The sequence below is a fragment of the Vigna umbellata genome, chromosome 4 (assembly GCF_029865625.1).
Source record: "Vigna umbellata cultivar VRB3 chromosome 4, Vumbellata_1.0, whole genome shotgun sequence".
NCBI lineage: Eukaryota > Viridiplantae > Streptophyta > Magnoliopsida > Fabales > Fabaceae > Vigna > Vigna umbellata.
In genome coordinates, this window is record NC_142168.1 from 27,815,812 (window position 1) to 27,835,541 (window position 19,730).

Consider the following 19,730-nt stretch of genomic DNA (forward strand, 5'->3'; position numbering starts at 1 on the left):
CAATCAGCTCTTTCTTACGCTCCTCAACTAGATTTAACCAAAGAGACTCAGAAACTCAGATTTTATTCTTTGCATGCAACTGAAACAGTGTTCCTAGAACTTCTAGAATTAGATTATGGTTTGGAACTTACCAGTTACAGGATCTAAAGAGGTTCGGATCAATTCGAAGCTTACTGCCCCGTGAACGTTTCTATGGTTTCAGAAAACTGATTGGAGTTGAATGAAGTGAGTAATGGTAGAAGGAAGATGAAGGTTCGTAGAGAGAAGTTTGGAGAAGATGAAAGGTGTGGTTTTCTGAGGAAGACGAAGTGTGCGTATGAGTGAGAGAGTTTCTCAAAACTCAGAATTTTGGGTGGATTCCACGTCAAACAGGAGAGCGTCTCCCAGTCTGCCACCTGCACATCAAACTCTGATTTGGAATTCTCTCCCGTGACACTTGGCGTGTGTGCATGCACAGATTGGTGCGTTTTTAATGCACTGAATGTGTGCAGTGGTGCGTGCTTCAGAGCGCGATGTGGCACTGTATTAGTGCACACCATAACAGTATATATTTCAGCAGATTTGAAATGGGATTTAATAGGATAAGCATTTGATTATACTTCATAAATCTGGTTTAACAAAGAATTATCATTGCTAATTTTATAGGGTCTTACATTCTCCCTAACTACAAAAATTTTCGTCCTCGAAAATTCAGAAATTATAAGCAAAATAAGTGCGGATATAAATCCTTCATTGCACTCTCCACTTCCCACGTTGAATCTCCAGTGTTAGCATCCCACACTACCTTCACCAAACGAATATCCTTTCCTTTATGCAGCTTGGTGCGTTCATCTTCAATGCGGATTGGTTGTAGCTCCAACGTTCGGTCTGGATGCAGTTGAATGTTTTCCAGTTCCAAGACATGGGAAGGATTAGCTATATACCTCCTAAGCTGAGACACATGGAAGACTGGATGCAGATTTGATAGTTGAGGAGGCAATGCGAGTTCATAGGCTACTGGTCCAACCTTCTTCAATATTTGATACGGCCCTATGAACTTGGGAGACAGTTTCTTTGGACGCACAACTCTTCCTACTCCAGTGATTGGATTTAGTCTCAGAAATACATGATCACCTGCAGCGAATTCCAGTGGTCTTCTCCTCCTATCAGCATAGGATTTCTGTCTGCTCAAAGACGTTTTCAACCTGTCTTGAATCAACTTAACCTTCTCGGTTGTTTGCTGGATGAGTTCAGGTCCAGTTAGCACGTTCTCTCCCTCTTGAAACCAGCAAAGTGGCGTTCTGCACTTCCTCCCATAGAGAGCTTCAAACGGTGCCATTCCAATGCTAGACTGGAAACTATTGTTGTACGTGAACTCCACCAGAGGCAAAATCTCATCCCATGCGCCCAAATGGTCTAGGACACACGTCCTCAATAAATCTTCTAGCGTCTGGATGGTGCGTTCGGACTGGCCGTCCGTTTGCGGATGATATGCTGAACTCATCTGCAATTTGCTCCCCAACTCGCCTTGCAGGGATTGCCAAAACCGAGATGTGAATCTCGTGTCTCGGTCAGAAATGATGCTTGAGGGCACTCCATGCAGACGAACGATCTCATTTATATACAACTTGGCCAAATTAGACATTGACATCTTCAGATTCACGGCCAAGAAGTGTGCGCTCTTCGTCAATCTATCCACGATCACCCATATTGAGTCATGATTCCTAACCGTTCGTGGTAGATGAGTCACGAAGTCCATGGAAATGCTATCCCACTTCCATTCAGGAATTTCCAGTGGCTGAAGCAAACCACCTGGTCGTTGGTGTTCGGCCTTAGCACGTTGACATGTCAGGCAGGAAGCTACAAAACGTGCTATATCACTTTTCATTCCAGGCCACCAAAACGATTTCCTAAGATCTTGATACATCTTAGTCATACCGGGGTGTATGCTAAGACGACTATGGTGTGCTTCCTCCAATATAATCCGTTTCAGTTCACCATCATTAGGAATGCACGTTCTGCCCATGTAACGTAACATACCATCCGTTCCAGCATTAAACTCTTTGGCTTTTTCTGTACCGAGTGCGCCAAAGATCTTCCCCAGCTCCTCATCCTCACGTTGCTTCATCCATATACGATCAAACACATTGCTTGATATTCTAAGGTTGCAGCACTTGATGCTGTTCGGTTCTAATTCGAACTGCAACCTTAGATCTCTGAAGCTCTCCACCAAATCCAGCTCCTTCACCATCATCAATGAGACATGTATCGCCTTCCTGCTTAGAGCGTCTGCCACCACATTTGCCTTCCCAGGATGATAGAGCAGCTCAAACTCATAGTCTTTCAAAAATTCTAGCCAACGCCTCTGCCTCATGTTCAACTCCTTCTGATCAAATAAATATTTGAGGCTCTTGTGATCACTGAAGACTTGGAACGTGGATCCGTATAGGTAGTGCCTCCAAATCTTCAATGCAAACACGACCGCTGCCAACTCTAGGTCGTGTGTGGGGTAATTTTGCTCATGAATCTTTAATTGGCGAGACGCGTACGCTACTGGACGTCTCTCCTGCATGAGCACACAGCCCAGACCCTGGTGAGAAGCGTCACAGTACACTTCATATGGCTTGGACGTGTCTGGAATAATCAAAACTGGCGCGCTCGTTAGTTTCACCTTCAGCTCCTGGAAACGTTCCTCACATAGATCAGTCCAAGCGAATGGTTGGTCCTTTCTAGTCAATCTAGTAAGAGGAGCCACTATCTTGGCAAACCCCTCTATGAAACGTCTGTAATAACCTGCCAGTCCCACAAAACTCCTCACTTCCGTGACTGAACGCGGGCTCTTCCAATCTAGCACTGCTCTCACTTTAGAGGGATCCACTGAAATACCTTCAGACGATATCACATGCCCCAAAAACTGCACCTCCTTTAACCAAAATTCACACTTGGACAGCTTTGCGTACAACTCTTTCTCCCTCAACACGGTTAGTACTGTTCTCATGTGTTCTTCATGTTCGGCATTGGTTTTGGAGTAGATGAGAATATCATCTATGAACACAACTACAAATTTATCCAAATAGGGTCTGAATATCCGGTTCATGTAATCCATGAAGATGGCTGGAGCGTTCGTCACTCCAAATGGCATTACCACGTACTCATAATGCCCATAACGTGATCGGAACGCTGTCTTCTGGATGTCGTCCTCCTTCACCCTGATCTGGTGATATCCTGAACGCAAATCAATCTTAGAAAACACTGTTGCCCCATGCAGTTGATCCAACAAATCATCAATCCTTGGCAAGGGGTACTTGTTCTTGATGGTCAGCTTGTTCAATTGTCTATAATCTATACACAGACGAGAGCTACCATCCTTCTTTTTCACCAAGAGCACAGGCGCTCCCCATGGTGACACACTCGGTCTGATAAACTGCTTCTCCATGAGTTCTTCAATTTGCTTCTTGAGTTCAACCAACTCTGCAGGCGCCATACGGTATGGTTGGACTGATATAGGGGCTGCCGTGGTCACCAAGTCTATGGTGAATTCAACTTCTCTAACAGGAGGCAACCCTGGTATCTCATCTGGAAAAACGTCCAGAAACTCCTCCACAACAGACGTTCGTTTTTGTTTCAAATTTCCCAGCTCTTGGTCCTCATGTGTCATGATGAGAAAACAAGCCGCGCCTTCCATAATGTCTTCCTTTAACTGACCGAGTGTCACTCCCAAGCATTCCTCATCTTCTTCAGGAAATACTAACTCCTTCTTGCCACAATCTATGAGAATGCGATTGGTATTGAGCCAATCCATTCCCAAAATTATTTCTAAATCTTTGAGAGGCAAACAGATAAGATTCACCTTGTACCTACGTCCTTCTACCTCAATAGGGCATCTAACACACATGGTAGACGTCCTAACTTCCCCCGCAGCCGGTGTTGACACCACCAAATCAAAATTCATCTCGCTCACAGCTATTCCCAACTTATCAACGCACGCCTTCGATATGAAGGAGTGTGTTGCCCCCGAATCAAACAGCACACAACAAGAGGTACCAAACACAAGGCAGGTACTGATGATGAGTGTACCTGAATTGGCTGCCTCTGCACCAGTAATCGCATATACGCGTCCAGCTGCTTGGGCTCGTCCTCCTCTAGCCTGATTTCTGCCAGCATTTGGTGGCCTCAACACAGCTCGTCCACCCATGTTGCACTCATTCTCCAAGTGCCCACTTCTTCTACATTTCGTGCAGAATTTTCCTCCCGTGAGTTGAGGGCAAGATGAACGATAGTGTGGCCCTCCACACTGGAAACAAGTGACGTTTCCTGGCTGTCCGGCAGTGATTAATGCTCGTGATCCACTTGCATTTGACTGACCTGGGCGAGCGTAAGGAGTACTTCTCGTGTTGGCAGTACCCCTGGATACAATCGACCCTCTAGTCACCTGTGTCTGCTTCTTTTGTCGTTCCACTTCTGCCATATTCTTCTCCAATACTTTGGCTCTTTCCACCATTGCAGGAAATGACCGAATGCATAAACTTGATATCAACACCTTCAGGTCGCTTCTTAATCCATTCTCAAATTTCCTACACTGCCACTCTTCACTAGTGGCCATCGTATTAAACCTCAACAACTGTTTGAAAGAATTTGTGTACTCGGATACAGATTTTCCCCCTTGCACCAGCTGAAGAAATTCTACTTCCTTGGCATAGCGAACGCTGTCTGGGAAATATTCTTCATAAAATTTGTTTCTAAAAACCTCCCAGGTGATAGGAGCATGAGTGTCGGCCAGGATAGCCCTCACACTCGTCCACCAGTGGTTGGCCTCACCAGTCAACAAGTACTCAGTAAACGCCAATCTGTTGTCGTCAGGACACCTCTTTGCATTATAAATCTTCTCAATGTCCCTCAGCCAATGATCTGCCTCATCAGGAAGACATTTGCCACTGAACTTGGCAGGGTGATGCTGAAGGAAACTTTCCAAACTCCATTCAGCATTTGGTTGAGCAGCGTTTGAAGAAGATGCTCCAGGCGCACCTCTAGTTGCAGCCAAGATTTCCATCAACTGCCTTTGCGTGTTTTCAGAATTGACACGCGAGGCCTCCAAACCTTGCATAGCAGCTTGGTTTTGCTGCATCAGGGTGGCGTTTTGCTCCAGTAACGTGGTATTCTGTTGATGCAGTCTCTCCACCACGGTTTCCAACAATCTAGTGTTGCTGGACGTTTCGGACTCATTCGGTTGAGGAGGAGGAGGAAGTCTAGGTGCCATTTGTTCTCTGGATGCAGAGAAAAACAAACGAGCATTAGTTATGTCCAAGAGTTAAAACAATAATAACTCATTAAACATGCAATAAGCACACAGCAAAAACACAGTGCACTCATAACCCTACAGTGTCCTTTAATAGAACAAAACTGCTCTGATACCACTAATGTAACATCCCAAAATACAGTAATCACTGTAATTCAGAATTTTATCACAATTAACAGTAACAGTAAACAGTCTTTTCATAAATAACAGCTGCTCCCAAAAGAAAACAGCACGTAATATAAATAAACAGTACAGTACAGTAAATTACAGCAGAGTTTACAGTGTTCAGAATTTCAGCAAAATACAAAACAGATCTACAGGAACAAATCTGCAGAATTATATACAGACTGCCAAATACAGCACAGAAAAATTAACTAATGCTGCTACTACAGAACTAATCCCTACTGCTCCGATTTTACTTCAACGTCCACAAGGTTGACATCCTCCAAATTTTCTTCTTCCAGTATTTGCTCAAGGGATGCACCACCATCTGCTCACATCCACAACGGATGATCATTGCATTTTTACAAGACGGATTATACATGGACAGTAGACAACACAATGGAAAATGCAAGGGTAAGCTTATGATATTTAATTTATACCATCATCACATACATTTACATTTCAGTCCACGCATACAACATACAAGCTCATCAGTTAACAATCATATAGATACGTATATAAAAGACAGACCGTCCGGACTGTATGAACCGTGTAGCTACAGGCGTCCTTGCACCCGAGTGATGTAGTAACTGGGATACCCTCAACAGCTGCCACTCGAGGTTAATCCTTCGCCCCTGCTAAGTGAGGGATACGAAAGACCTCCTGCCATTCCCACATATGACTACTCCCTTCTACGTGAAGATGAGCATCACGGAATATCAGGATGGACCAAGCCAGCATTAGCATGCCCACAGTCATACTTTACAAAACTCAATAATCAATCATATCTGAGACGTTCCTCCTTGGAACGCTCGTTAAAATCCATTTCCAATAATTCGTTCACAACATCGTTCGACCATATTAAACGGTTCTCATATTCACATTTTCATTCTGTTTTCCACTCTCTTAAATTCATTAACGTTCATCACTTAATCAATAGAGACTATCGTTACAGTACTCCTACATCCTCGTTTCTGAACAAAAGAAACGAACCATTTATCCACTTAATACATTTCAACACTTCATAATTTGAAAATACTGATCTTTAAAAGATATGGATGATACTTAGAAATATTTTGAAGGTAAAGAATCCAGGTAGAATCCAAAGGATAAAACCCGTAAGAAAATGTTTAGATAAACAATCAATATAATTGATTTCAAAAAAAACAACACTGCCAGTCAAAGAACGAACGTTCATTAACAATTTGGACGAACGTCAATTACGTTCGCTCAGAATTCAATGGTAAGGACGAGCGTTCAGTTATATAAAAAGTAACCGAACCCTCCTTGAACGAACGCTGGGTCAATGACCGAGCACAATCAGAACGAACGCTTGGTATAAACCGAGCTCAACTTAGAACGAGCACTTCAGTATAAGACCGAACACTCTGTAGAACGAACGTACAATATAAGGTCGAACGACAATAAGGACGAACGACAATAAGGACGAACGCTCAACATGAGGCCGAACGTCAATGAGAACGTACGCTCGACTTAAGGCCGAACGTCACTTATTTATAAAGTTTTAAATATTTATCTATACTGAGCAGAAACGAACGCTCATTCACTCAATTGGGGGACGCTCGTTCTCGAGCAGAATTCATTCCAAATGAATGAATTCCAATCTAAGTCATGTTAACCAAAAACCGAACGGTCTAAGACCGTACAGTGACGAGCGTCATTTAGCAACAGAGAATGATCAGAAATTCAGAGTTTTCACACTTAGTAGAAATTTTTCCAGATTTCCATTTTTCAACTTTATACTTTCATTTCCAGATTTAATTCCCTTCAGACACCATCATCATGCAAATTTCAACATTTAAATCATTCCAACCACACAATAACCATTCTCCATTTATCCATAATCAACTCAATCATGCATTTAAATCAAATTCATCATCAAATAAAATTCATATAAGCCGTATCAGTTCATGACAGATCCATCCAAACCAGAATACATATCAGATATCAGTAAATGTTCTAAATACTCAAACATCATGTTTTTCTTATATGAATCTCAGATCATAAATCAAACAGTATAAATTAAACATATAAGCTTCCCTTACCTGGTCTAGCAGTAAACTTTTAACAGTGTAACTTGATTCTGTCCAACTATGAATTTCTACCCAATCAGCTCTTTCTTACGCTCCTCAACTAGATTTAACCAAAGAGACTCAGAAACTCAGATTTTATTCTTTGCATGCAACTGAAACAGTGTTCCTAGAACTTCTAGAATTAGATTATGGTTTGGAACTTACCAGTTACAGGATCTAAAGAGGTTCGGATCAATTCGAAGCTTACTGCCCCGTGAACGTTTCTATGGTTTCAGAAAACTGATTGGAGTTGAATGAAGTGAGTAATGGTAGAAGGAAGATGAAGGTTCGTAGAGAGAAGTTTGGAGAAGATGAAAGGTGTGGTTTTCTGAGGAAGACGAAGTGTGCGTATGAGTGAGAGAGTTTCTCAAAACTCAGAATTTTGGGTGGATTCCACGTCAAACAGGAGAGCGTCTCCCAGTCTGCCACCTGCACATCAAACTCTGATTTGGAATTCTCTCCCGTGACACTTGGCGTGTGTGCATGCACAGATTGGTGCGTTTTTAATGCACTGAATGTGTGCAGTGGTGCGTGCTTCAGAGCGCGATGTGGCACTGTATTAGTGCACACCATAACAGTATATATTTCAGCAGATTTGAAATGGGATTTAATAGGATAAGCATTTGATTATACTTCATAAATCTGGTTTAACAAAGAATTATCATTGCTAATTTTATAGGGTCTTACATTTAACATTCTTTATACTTTCGTATACTGAAGCAATATTAAGTACAATTTATTTGATTATAATGTAATATAAGGGAATTAAAAGTTATTATTTTTCAATATATAAAGTAATTAACTTAGTTACTTTTATTGAAAATATCCTAAAAAGTATATAATTATTTTGTTAAAAAAAAGTTTTTTACTATATTTCATATTCAGGTAAATAAGCTTAAAAAATATATTAAAAAAAAGGAAGCGAAAGAGTAACAAATACTATTTCCATTTCAACGCTTTAGTTCAGGACACACAAAGAAACTATTAATTATTATATTTAACAACTAAAACAATCCATATCTAATGTAAAATATGTATAAAATTTATATACTTTAATCATGTAAGGTATATAAGAAACAAACTATTAGAAATGTTAACTGATTTTAAAAGAACTAGTCTTAAAACCACAATGTATAATGTCAAATCATCACACTTCTTTTTTTTTTTTAATTTGTGCTCACATCAATTTCCTTGTTCTAGTTAAAATACGCATTTACTGATAGGATGAGACGCTAACTTTGTTTTAAATAAATGGTACATTTATGAGAAAAAAACTTTAAATTGTAACTATAGTGGGCAAAAGGACTAAGAAAGAAGTCTTATAAATTAAGTATTTCCTCCATTAGATTTTATACTTCTATTTTCCGTAAGCTTTAATCAATTTGCAAGTATTATTTATTATAATGTAAAAATGAAGAAAGAAAACAAAGAACTTGAGAATTCATAAACCAAAACAAGAAAAACAAAAAAAGTGATTTTTCTTAAAAGTATAGTTTTGCTACGATAGCCTAAAATAAAATCTAAAAAACTTTTGTGAAAGAAGTTGTGGAAAAGCAAGAAAACATATTTTCTAGGGGCGAAAGGTATCATGTGACTTATGGTCCTATGTTAATGTTAGAGAGTGAGGTATGGTATGCCATCTCAGGCTTTTCCAAGCACTATCAAAAGCATGAAAGCAATTTGTCATAAAGCAAACATGGAACCATAAGGCCAAAAAAGGGGACACAAGCCCCACAACACCCCATCATAGATTCACTTTTTTCTTATTCATGATCGATACCCATCATCAAACATTGTCAATTTTCAAAACCTAGACTCGTGTCCTATAATCTCTTCTCTTCCATGCATCTATATATCTCAACTATTTCTTCCTACTTTTCCTCTCAAATCTACATTTTTCATCTCCACATGTAGATGTGAATGACGTGTAAAATTTAAGGCCGGGTATTCTTGATTTCAACTTTCTAGGTTGTTCTTTCAAATCTTGTGCAATGGATCGTAGTTTCATCCTAAGCATGCAAAAAGGTCAAAATGATAGTCACCTCATGCCACCGCAATCACTAGACAACAAAACTTTTCAAAGAATTGATTTTTTAGGTGATTTTTTCAAATCTTATACTTTTCATTCGAAGTTCTTTTGTAAATACTGTTTGAGGGACTTGTGTTCTCTTTTGCTGCATTCCAAAAACTCGAGAAAAAAGAAATTATGATATCACCGTGTGAAATATGTTCATATTGTTGATTCACAAATGTGTTATTTTCACCATAATTATCGCAAAGGTTATATTATTGATATGATATAAGGATTGAATGAGAATGTAAGATGTTTTACATTGTTAAGAGTACGAAAAAGTGCGTATACTACCTTCTACATACATATTAATATTTACAATATTTGCAATTTTTCAATCTCTTAATGTTAAGTACTTCTACTTGTAATATTTTCTACTCTTACTTAACATACAATCATAATAGATGAAACTATGATATAATAAAATAGGATAAGTGCAAATATTTTTTATAAAAACATAACCATTTATAAAATAACCATTGTAGAACATTAAATATTTTCACATCACATTTAACACCTACACAATATCATTAAAATTAAAATGCAATCACTGCTGGCAATATATTATCTTTCTGAAAGATTCTTGAATTAATTATACTCATATATTTTGCACTTGTCATATATGACTATTCACTCACATAAAAATTCTTATAAATATGAGATACTATTTGTAACATCCCAAAAATACAACATAAAACCATATCTAGAATATTTACATATTAACAATATTACAGTTCAGTTCTGAGGTTAAGAAGTACAGTTCTGGCCGAACAGCCTAACCACAATACTACAGAATTTAAACTTTACAATTCTACTGCCTAGACCGAACGACTTCCAAAATCACATATATCGAAGGGTTCTACACAATAGAAGCAGCAATACTAACCGAACGGTTCTAAGATTCGACCTTCACTTCCACTTCTACCAGAGCTTCTTCCAGCAACTCTTCTCCTTCTGCTCACATCCACATGATGATCATTGCAACAGGACAATACGACCGAACGGACAAAACAGACCAGACAGGAAAAGTACAGGGTAAGCTTATGTAATTTAATTAATTCTATAAAACATGTATTTCACATAAATTTGATATACAATCAAATAGTTAATCATGCAATCATCAAATCATACACTTCCAACCAAAATCATACGTCAAAGCATGCAATGAGCGACCACTTTACTCTGACTGTAAGGACTGTATGAATTTTGTGTAGCTACGACGTTTTTGCACCTGGGTGATGTAATAACTGAGATATCCTCAACAGCTGCCACCCGAGGTTAGTCCGTTCCGCCCAAATTCACCTTATGGTCTAGGACCTCTTGCCATTCCCACACATGAATTACCCTTCTCTACGTGAGAACGAGTAATCACGAAATATTAGGATAAACGTCAGCTAAACTTTGTCCACATTCATACTTTACCATTCCAATACCATTCATGAGATATTCCTCCTTGGAATTCTTTTTTACATCCATACCATTCCATTCATATCACATTTCCATTATCATCATACTTTAACATTAACACATTCAAATTGAATTTAAGAAAGACATAACCCATCTGTGAAACAAGACCGAACGAAAGACCATCTTTAAAACTAATCTAACAAAACACTTAGTGTAAAACCGAGCGATCTTCCACTTGTACACAAAACAGGACCGAACGGTCCATGCGAGATAAGGTTCATAACCAGCCAAACACTCTTAATAATATTTGGACGTTTACTTGTAACTCGACAGTTACTACAAAACAATATTTCACTGGACAGAAAACCTAAGAAGGTAACAAATACTAAAGAATACATATGATTTTAGACTTAACCGAAAATTATAATAACTTTTGATGGAACCTGAGAACTTAAACCGAACCCTAAAAGTTTTTTCCGAACACTATTAACTTGGACTGGACGTTTTGGAGTTTAACCGAACACTCTTAATACCTAATGCAATTATATTAAAGAATATTATAAGATAGAGTACTTGGTCTATGACCGAGTACTACTTAGACCAAGAACCAGGTCTATGACCTAGTACTGTAGAGACCGAACGCTCTAGCAAATATAAATATACAAGGCCGACCACGGAAACAACCTAACATCTATTCACATACTGAAAACGACTATAATGTTGATTACTTAACTCATTTGAATATTCTGACTAAGATGATAACTAAGTAGAAATAGAAAACTAAACATAACTAATTATTTAGTGTGTTGACCTACCAAGAGAGCGAACGGTCATTAACTGAAAGTCCCTTTAGAAGGAGAATCCAGTTAAGACCGAAAACAAAAAAGGAAAACCAAACAGTCACTAATGACTCTCGGTTACAGTTTACATAATTTTGCAGATTATTACAGAATGATTCTCAGACTATATTCCTACCCATTTCATTTATCAATCATCAACACTTCCAAACAAACATGCAATATTTCAACATCAACCAAATCATCAAACAAAACATCAGTCCAGTAAGTAAACAATCATCAAACGAGATTCTTAATTAAATTATAAGATTTCCTTACCTCTAACGTAGCCGAACTCTCAACGATACAAGATATAGCTCACCACTACCAAAGACTTTAGCGTTCTATAGTCACGCTTTAAGAAACTAAACCAAACAGAAGACCAAAAATACTCAAAATAAGATGATCCACTCATGCAACCAGAAATCTGGGTTTTCATTTGAAAGAAAACGAACGTTCTAAGGAGGAAGTAACTCACCGGCTTGAAACCACAACTTGATCAATTTAAACGAAAGCCCTTGATGCTGGGAGAGTTCAAACGGTGTCTGAGTGATGATCGGAAGAAGAAAATGATGAGAATCCTTAGAGAGAAGGTGGAGATGGTAGAGAGAAGGAGGAGATTCAGAAGGTTGAAGATGAAGGGTGCATGCAGAAAAGTGGCACGAAGTTTGAAATTTTGCCTTAAATACTTCTGTCACTAAAATCGATCGGTCATTCAGTGTTGCACACCTGTCTTCCACTTTCTGAAAATCTGAACTCTTTCTCCTACACCTGACTTCTACTAACTTGGGTTTTTTTAATGAGTTCTGACACTATTTTTTTTTCATTATGAATTCCATATTTAAGACTGCATTGACTCTCGAGATATCTTTCTCATGATAAAATCAAAATAATATTATCAGGAATCTCCATTTAATACATATCATATCATCACATAAGATAACATTTCTTCATTAAAAATAACTATATTAATCATATATATAATAACTATCAATAAATTATGATACAAATCCTAATTTTACTCAACTTCACATATTTCTAAGTAGATTATCGATAAATTTTAACTTTACTCAACTACACATTCACACATTTCATCTCAAAATTCAAAGCATTACTTATTATATAAAACATTCCTCCCTCACTCAACAAGCATATAAGTTTGCCCAATGAGAAAGCAATAGGAGTTATGAAAAGTACAAGACATACTTGTTCAATTTTATCTGCTAGTTTGGATTTTTCATAAATCATTTTTACTAAGGGAATTGACTCTCCCAATGACCAAGTATTAGAGCAAAAGTTTAATAATTTTGTATAATGAGTCTTGACTCGTCTAATGACCCAACTACCTTGAGATCTCTAAATTTTTAATAAAATATTTTTACACAATAAGTGTTTTATTTGTCAAACGACTAAGCCCTTAAAGTCTTTTTCACAAGGCTCATCAAACAAGTCAAGGCTCACCTAATATGTTGTCATAAATTTCAATAAAGGTATCGATTATTCAAAATGGTTAGAAATGAGTATGTCTAATGCTTTCTCAAGGCAAAAGCAATATATTTGAACTAAAATAACCTTTCACTACTACAATATTTGGTTTTAAAATCGCACAATATACATCATTTCATGTGAAAACCGCTGTCTATCAAAACGCGGTGGCAAAAGTGAAATTAAGAGGACCTTATAGACCTCGGGTGCATACATGACTGAAACAGAAAAATGCTACGACCTCGGTTGCTGAAAAAACCGGTGCCTAAAACCCACCTACCAGTTGATATACCTCGGTTGCGTACAGAACCGAGGCATAAAGCCTTTGTCACACCTGCAACTCACGCATTGAGCACGCTTCTACGGCATCGGTCCCTCTTGGACCCGGTGTCAAAAGCTACTTCGGCCTCGTTTTGACCGAAGCATATAATCTTTGGGCTTGGACATCCGAAACTTCTCCCCAAATGCTCTTTCAAGCCATGAAAACCCAACATACCTCTCCCATTTTTCTCTACGCCACAATCGCTCCTTGAGCTGCCTGCTCGTTGCCGCCGGAGCCACCACCATCTCAGATCTACAGATCTGAAGAGTAAGCGATGGCCGGTAGCGGTGAAATATCTCAGATCTACAGATCTAGCTCGGCTTCCGCCCGTAAAGACCCCTCCTCCATCCCCAACATCTCCGAAGCCATAGCCTCACTCAACTCTACCCCAGAAGCGAACTCCTTGAGAGAGAAACGTCGTTGCTTCTTCGCGCCACTTCTTCGCCGAGGCCAGTCATCGGAGCCGCCGTTGCTCACGTTGGAGGAAGTGACGCCCTGTTTTTTGCTTATTGGTGATTTAGGGTTGATGACGGCGGTGCTCTGTGGTGCGAAGGAGAGAGAGAGAGAGAGAGATTGGTGGAGTCGCAGTGGTTCGGTGCGAAGGAGAGAGGGAGATTGGGGGAAATATCGCGGCGGCGTCCTGGTTTTCTGGTGGTTTTTTGGTGGTCTGATGCCTTTTTGTTTCCCTGTTTCTGGTGCCCTCTTTCTGGTTCCTGTTTCTGATTCCTCTTTCTGGTTCCCTCATTTCTATTTCTTGCAGGTTGCATCTGGAGAATGTCGTTGGAGAAGAACTAAGATGGAAGAACTAAGATGCTGGCTTCTGAGGGTGGTCTGTTTTGGTGGTCTATTTTGGTCTGTTGATGGAAGAACTAATTGGGGTTTAAGGGAAACGTTTGATGACCGGAAAAATGGAGAAGGTGAAAACTCAAGAATGGGAGAAGAACTAAGATGGAAGAACTAAGATGCTGGCTTCTGAGGGTGGTCTGTTTTGGTGGTCTGTTTTGGTCTGTTGATGGAAGAACTAATTGTGGATTAAGGGAAACGTTTGATGACCGGAAAAATGGAGAAGGTGAAAACTCAAGAATGGGATGAGCAATGCGGCAAATTGGCTATGGAAAAAGCACATGAATTGGGAGTTGAAAATATGACGATCTCGTCGGCGGTGGTCGGCGGCGTCCTGGGGAAACCAGGAAGACCATACTGCCTCGGTTCAAAGGAACCGAGTTCTAATCCTATATTGCCTCGGTTCACAACAACCGAGTCATAAAAATGCAGACTTTTTACCCCGTCCATATATGCTTCGGGTCAATAACCGGTGCCTATAGGCTAAAGTAACCGGTGCCATTGCATTTGAGTGTACTAGTGTTTTATTGAACCAATTTGACTTAATGATAAATAATTTAGCTCATATTTAAACAAATCATTATGTCACTCAAACATCCATGTATTTTAACATAAAAAATAGACAACATTACCACTTATCAAAAAGAACGAAATTAATCAACCAACACAATAAAAGAATAATCAAATAGCTAACTTCATTTACTTGAACTCGAACTTCTAACTCATAAGCTAATAAAACTCTAGCTCTAATAGAATACTTTACCTCTACATAGGAAACTAAGATCTAAACACACCATAGCAATCAATCCTAGTGAAACAAAAATTCATTTTGAATCTTTGAGTCACATGCAAAAACCCCTTTACACATGCATACAAAAAATCCAAAAAATTGACTAAAGAAAGGAATAAAAATAAACTTACTCAAAATACAATTTTGATTAACTAGATCAGTTATAATCTTAGAGAAAATATAAAATATAAAATGATATAATTTTTAAAAATACGTAATATTTATAAAATAAAACTTGATTAATTATTTTTTATTTATAAATTTGACCTTTTAATAATAAAATAATCAAATTTTATTAAAAACTATTTCTACTTTTAAGCTATTTGTTAATGCTTGATCTTTTATATAATTCCTTTTAATATATTTTGTTGCTATTGAAAAAAAAAATCTTGTCGTTATTAAAACAAATTAAAAGTTTTTATTGATCAAATTATTTTATTGACATTAGTGCTGTCAAAATGAGTGAGTCAATCATGCTCATCACGGGCTTGAGTCGGGTTAGGTTTGAAAAAATGTAATTTTTTTATGCTGGTTAGTTTTCAACCTGGCTCACTTAGAACCCGGCTCACCCGGATTGAACCCGTGGTGAGCTGGATTGGCTCGCCCGGGTTGAACCCGTGGTGAGCCGGATTGGCTCACCAACCTACCTAATTTAATTTAATTATTTATTATTTTGTGTTTCAATATTATTAGTTAGCATTTTTTTTGTTATATTATAGATGGGGATAAAAAAGAAGAAGTTTCAAGAGAAAAATATATTATAGATTTATCTATTCAAGATTCTAATATTATAAATGGACATATGACACAAAAATTATCAATCTTACAAACTTTGTTGTCTTTTGTACTTGTTTTTGGATTACGTTTAGATTGTATGATGTATTTTTTTTTTTTGAATTGTCTTTGGAATTGAACGTTATTTTAGAGTGAAATTTATTTAAATTTGAATTAAAAAAATTATAATTAAGTGAGTCAATGAGTCAACCCGTTTAATCCACCAACCCGTAGTGGGTCGAGTCGAATTCGAACTTTTTCAGCTTGCAAATAAATGAACCGGGTTAGGTTAGCTCACTAAGTGACCAATCCGTGGTGTCAGGCCGGACCGGGTTACCCATTTTGACAGCTCTAATTGACATGTTGATTTAAAATATCTATATCTATATCTATATAATATTAAATGATTTTAATTATATATGAATAAATTTTAAGATTTAATTAGTTAGCTAATATTTCTAGTTGGATGAAGTTATACACATTACTATTTTCGTGTATAAATTACTCAATTATAACACAAAATATATTTTTCAAACAACATAATACAAAAATACAGTTTTTTTTAATATTATAAAACTATAATAAAAAATTAAAGACAAGTTGTGCAGTTAAACATATTTCGTTTTGTTATATTTCTAGTTATTATTACTTTTAGTAACATTATATCATAAAAATATATATTTAGTTTTCCATTTAAGTTAGTGTTAACAAAAATAGATGTCGGGATTAAACAAATGTTTATGAAGATACTATGTTGAAATTGCTATCAGTGAACACGAGTTTTGTGAAAATTAGTTCTATACAGCTTCACCTTAAAAATATTAGAAAATGTTAGGGTATTGGAGAACTTTATTATAAAAGTATATTATTAATAATAAAGTTAGAGGTCCGTGGAAAATCATAATTAGGGCAGGAGGATTCGCCGCAAAAACCTGTCGGCGCTGACAATTGTTGACCACGTTAATCATCAATTAGCAAGCTAAAAACACATTGCTCTAGGCCTGTCAACTCTCAGTTTAATATAAGTGATTTTGCACAATATTAGATTTTCTTCACTTTATTGTCATTAATAATACTTTTACTACAGTTTTAAAGTTAGTAATAATGATTAAAAACATTGTTTCATCTAATAAAATAAAATAATGAAAATACTAAAATAAATGTTATATATAAATGAAAAGTTTCAAAAGTGTCGTCTCATTCTCTTATTATATATATATCTCTTTAAATTTTTTTACTCTCTTTTTCTTTCTCATCTTTCTCTTTAAATTCTTTCAATCTCACTTCATTTGTTTAACAATCAGATCGTGTCTAAGCAATCTAGGAGTCAAGAACTTTCTATTTCACTGATCGGTTTTGTGTGTAAAGTTGGTAAGTTTCACTTCCTTGAGTCTTGTGCAATTCTAAAACTCTTTGGCACATTCAAGCAACAATTTGGGTTGCATGTGTTTATCAGCTTTGGTTGGTCTCTTCTCACAAATTAGTGAGTTATAGGTGTTCTTAGGATTTTCTAAAGGTGTGAGCAAATTTATGGAAGGGTAGAATATTTCCATTCAGTTAAGAGGTAAGAGAAGCTAGTTGATTTAATTGATTGTTTGATGATGTATGAAAATGTTGTTTGATGGTTTTGCATGTGTGAAATTGAATGTTTGAGTGTTCGACATTGTTTGTGTGGGATGATAATTGTTGTGGTTATTTGAGTTGTGGATTATGCAAAATTTGGAGTGAATTCTGGTTTGGAATTCTTTGAAATGATGTTAGTAAGGTTTAGGTAATCTTGGATAGGTGTAAATTGGCAAATTCTAGGGTGTTCTTTATTCTGCAGAAGTTCTGCAGAATTATGCAGAAAGCTGAGCGTTCCCTGTTGACTGCTCGACTAGGTTCAGGTACTCGGTCATTAATTGGGTTCGGTTTCTTTAAAGCCTTCCCAATTCATGATCGTTCGGTTTCGTATTAGTGTTCGGTCTTAGTATTGCTCGATTTCGAATTAGCGTTTGCTTTTAGTAGCGTTCGGTTTCGTATTAGTGTTCGGTCTTAGTATTGCTCAGTTTCGAATTAGCGTTCGGTCTTAGTAGTGTTCGGCTTTATTACTGCTTGATTTCGTACTAACGTTCGATTTAGTAGTGTTCGGTCTTAATATTATTCGGTTAATATCGGTGTTCGATCTTAACTACGTTAGGCCTCTTATGGGCCTTACCTGTTAATGACCATTCAGTTGTACTTTAGTGATCGGTCTTACCAGAGTATTCGGTCTAAGTTCTTAAGTTTTTGGCCTAAGTTACAAGTGTTTGGTTTAGCTCTGGTAATTCGATTATTCTAGTGTTCGGTCTCACCATAGTATTCGACCTTACATTAGAGTTAGATCCGTAATGGTGTTCGATCAATTCTTCATCCTTACCTATTATGGACCGTTTGGTCTTGTTCTTTGGGGTAGTGAGAAACCGTTCGGTATCCAAGGTCCGCAGCATGTTCGGTATTGCGTGTGGTTTCCATTGTTGTTTGATCACTTGTTTAAATTCAATTATATGAACATGGATGAACGATGGAGTGGATGTTGTTATAAGGTATGATGTTTCAACTAGTATGAAAGAGAATTTCAAGGAGGAATGTCTCGGTGATTGGTTATCAATGTGGTGGTAAAGTATGAATATGGACAGCGAAATCCACGGCGTTCATCTTGACATTCTAATGATTATCAAGTCTCAAGTAGAGATGAGTAAGTCATGTCGTGAGAATAGCAGGAGGCCTTAACCGAAGGGGGTCCTATGGTGAGTAATAACGGGTTAACCTCGTGTGGCAGCTAATGGGTTTCCAGTTACTACACCCACGAGTGCACGAATGGCCAAAGCTACATATTCATACTAGTCCGGACAGTCAAGTTAAAGTGGTCGGTCAATATGTGTTTATATTTTTTATACATGAGTATGATTATCTTATCTGTCTGTTTGAATCATATGCTCACATGACTATTAAATTACATTAGTTTACCCTTTTTTTCTGTCTTGTATATGTTGTCCGTTCGGTATTTCTTTCTTGCAATGTTCATTTTGTGGGTGTGAGTAGAGGATGACGAGTGTTCGGTGGAGCAGACGCTGGATGGAGAGGATCCCGCTGCTTAGACTAGGACCGATCGGTTATGTGGATAATTTTGTAGGGATTGATCAGTCATGTTTATAGTTTTGTATTAGGATAGGATTTTTGTAAAATTTAAAATTTATGGTTATTTTAAATAACTATAAGTTAAATTTACTTTCAGTTTCTGTTCTATCATATTATTTTGTGATTACTGTAGAATTCTATACAACTTGAACTATAGATCACAAACACTTAACACTTCTATGATTCATAGATTGAAAAGAAGCTTAAGTAGAGAAAGAGAAAGAAAGGAAAAAAAGTAAAACGTAAGATTTTTTTTTTTAACCAAATACTATGTGTGTTATGCTCAAAATCAAAATGAATATGTAAGCCTCACTCGCATGAACTTTTTCAAGTAAAACATAGAATAAACATGTATCAAACCAAATACTATGTACAATGTTATGCTCAAAATCCATTCTCTCCCTACTTTATATACAAAACCATGATCAAATAACTAAAGACATANAGCTACCATTAAAATATATAAATTGATTTTGTAAGTTAACTAAATATGCAACTAAGTTAAAGTATAAA

The 19,730-nt window shown here is 37.3% G+C and overlaps 1 protein-coding gene across 1 annotated transcript; it reads right to left on the reverse strand.

Annotated features, from left to right (window-relative positions):
• Nucleotides 1-697: 697 nt before the first annotated feature.
• On the reverse strand, nt 698-13,896 carry LOC148199746 (uncharacterized). The gene is made up of 7 exons (XM_088112772.1): nt 13,826-13,896; nt 5,544-5,622; nt 4,057-4,933; nt 3,343-3,747; nt 2,651-2,856; nt 2,020-2,344; nt 698-948 (listed from the first exon to the last, which is right to left on the reverse strand). The coding sequence occupies exons 1-7, from the start codon at nt 13,894-13,896 to the stop codon at nt 698-700; spliced, it is 2,214 nt and encodes a 737-aa protein (XP_087968898.1).
• Nucleotides 13,897-19,730: the final 5,834 nt, after the last annotated feature.

What these genes read in the sequence shown, in the direction of transcription:
- LOC148199746 (XM_088112772.1), bottom strand. Translation starts at nt 13,896, where the DNA reads ATGGTGGTGGCTCCGGCGGCAACGAGCAGGCAGCTCAAGGAGCGATTG. An exon ending in TGCAGAGGCAGCCAATTCAG is followed by an intron (nt 3,748 to 4,056) that starts GTACACTCATCA and finishes GCATTCTCATAG; the next exon opens with ATTGTGGCAAGAAGGAGTTA. An exon ending in CTTGGTGAAAAAGAAGGATG is followed by an intron (nt 2,857 to 3,342) that starts GTAGCTCTCGTC and finishes AAGGTATTTCAG; the next exon opens with TGGATCCCTCTAAAGTGAGA.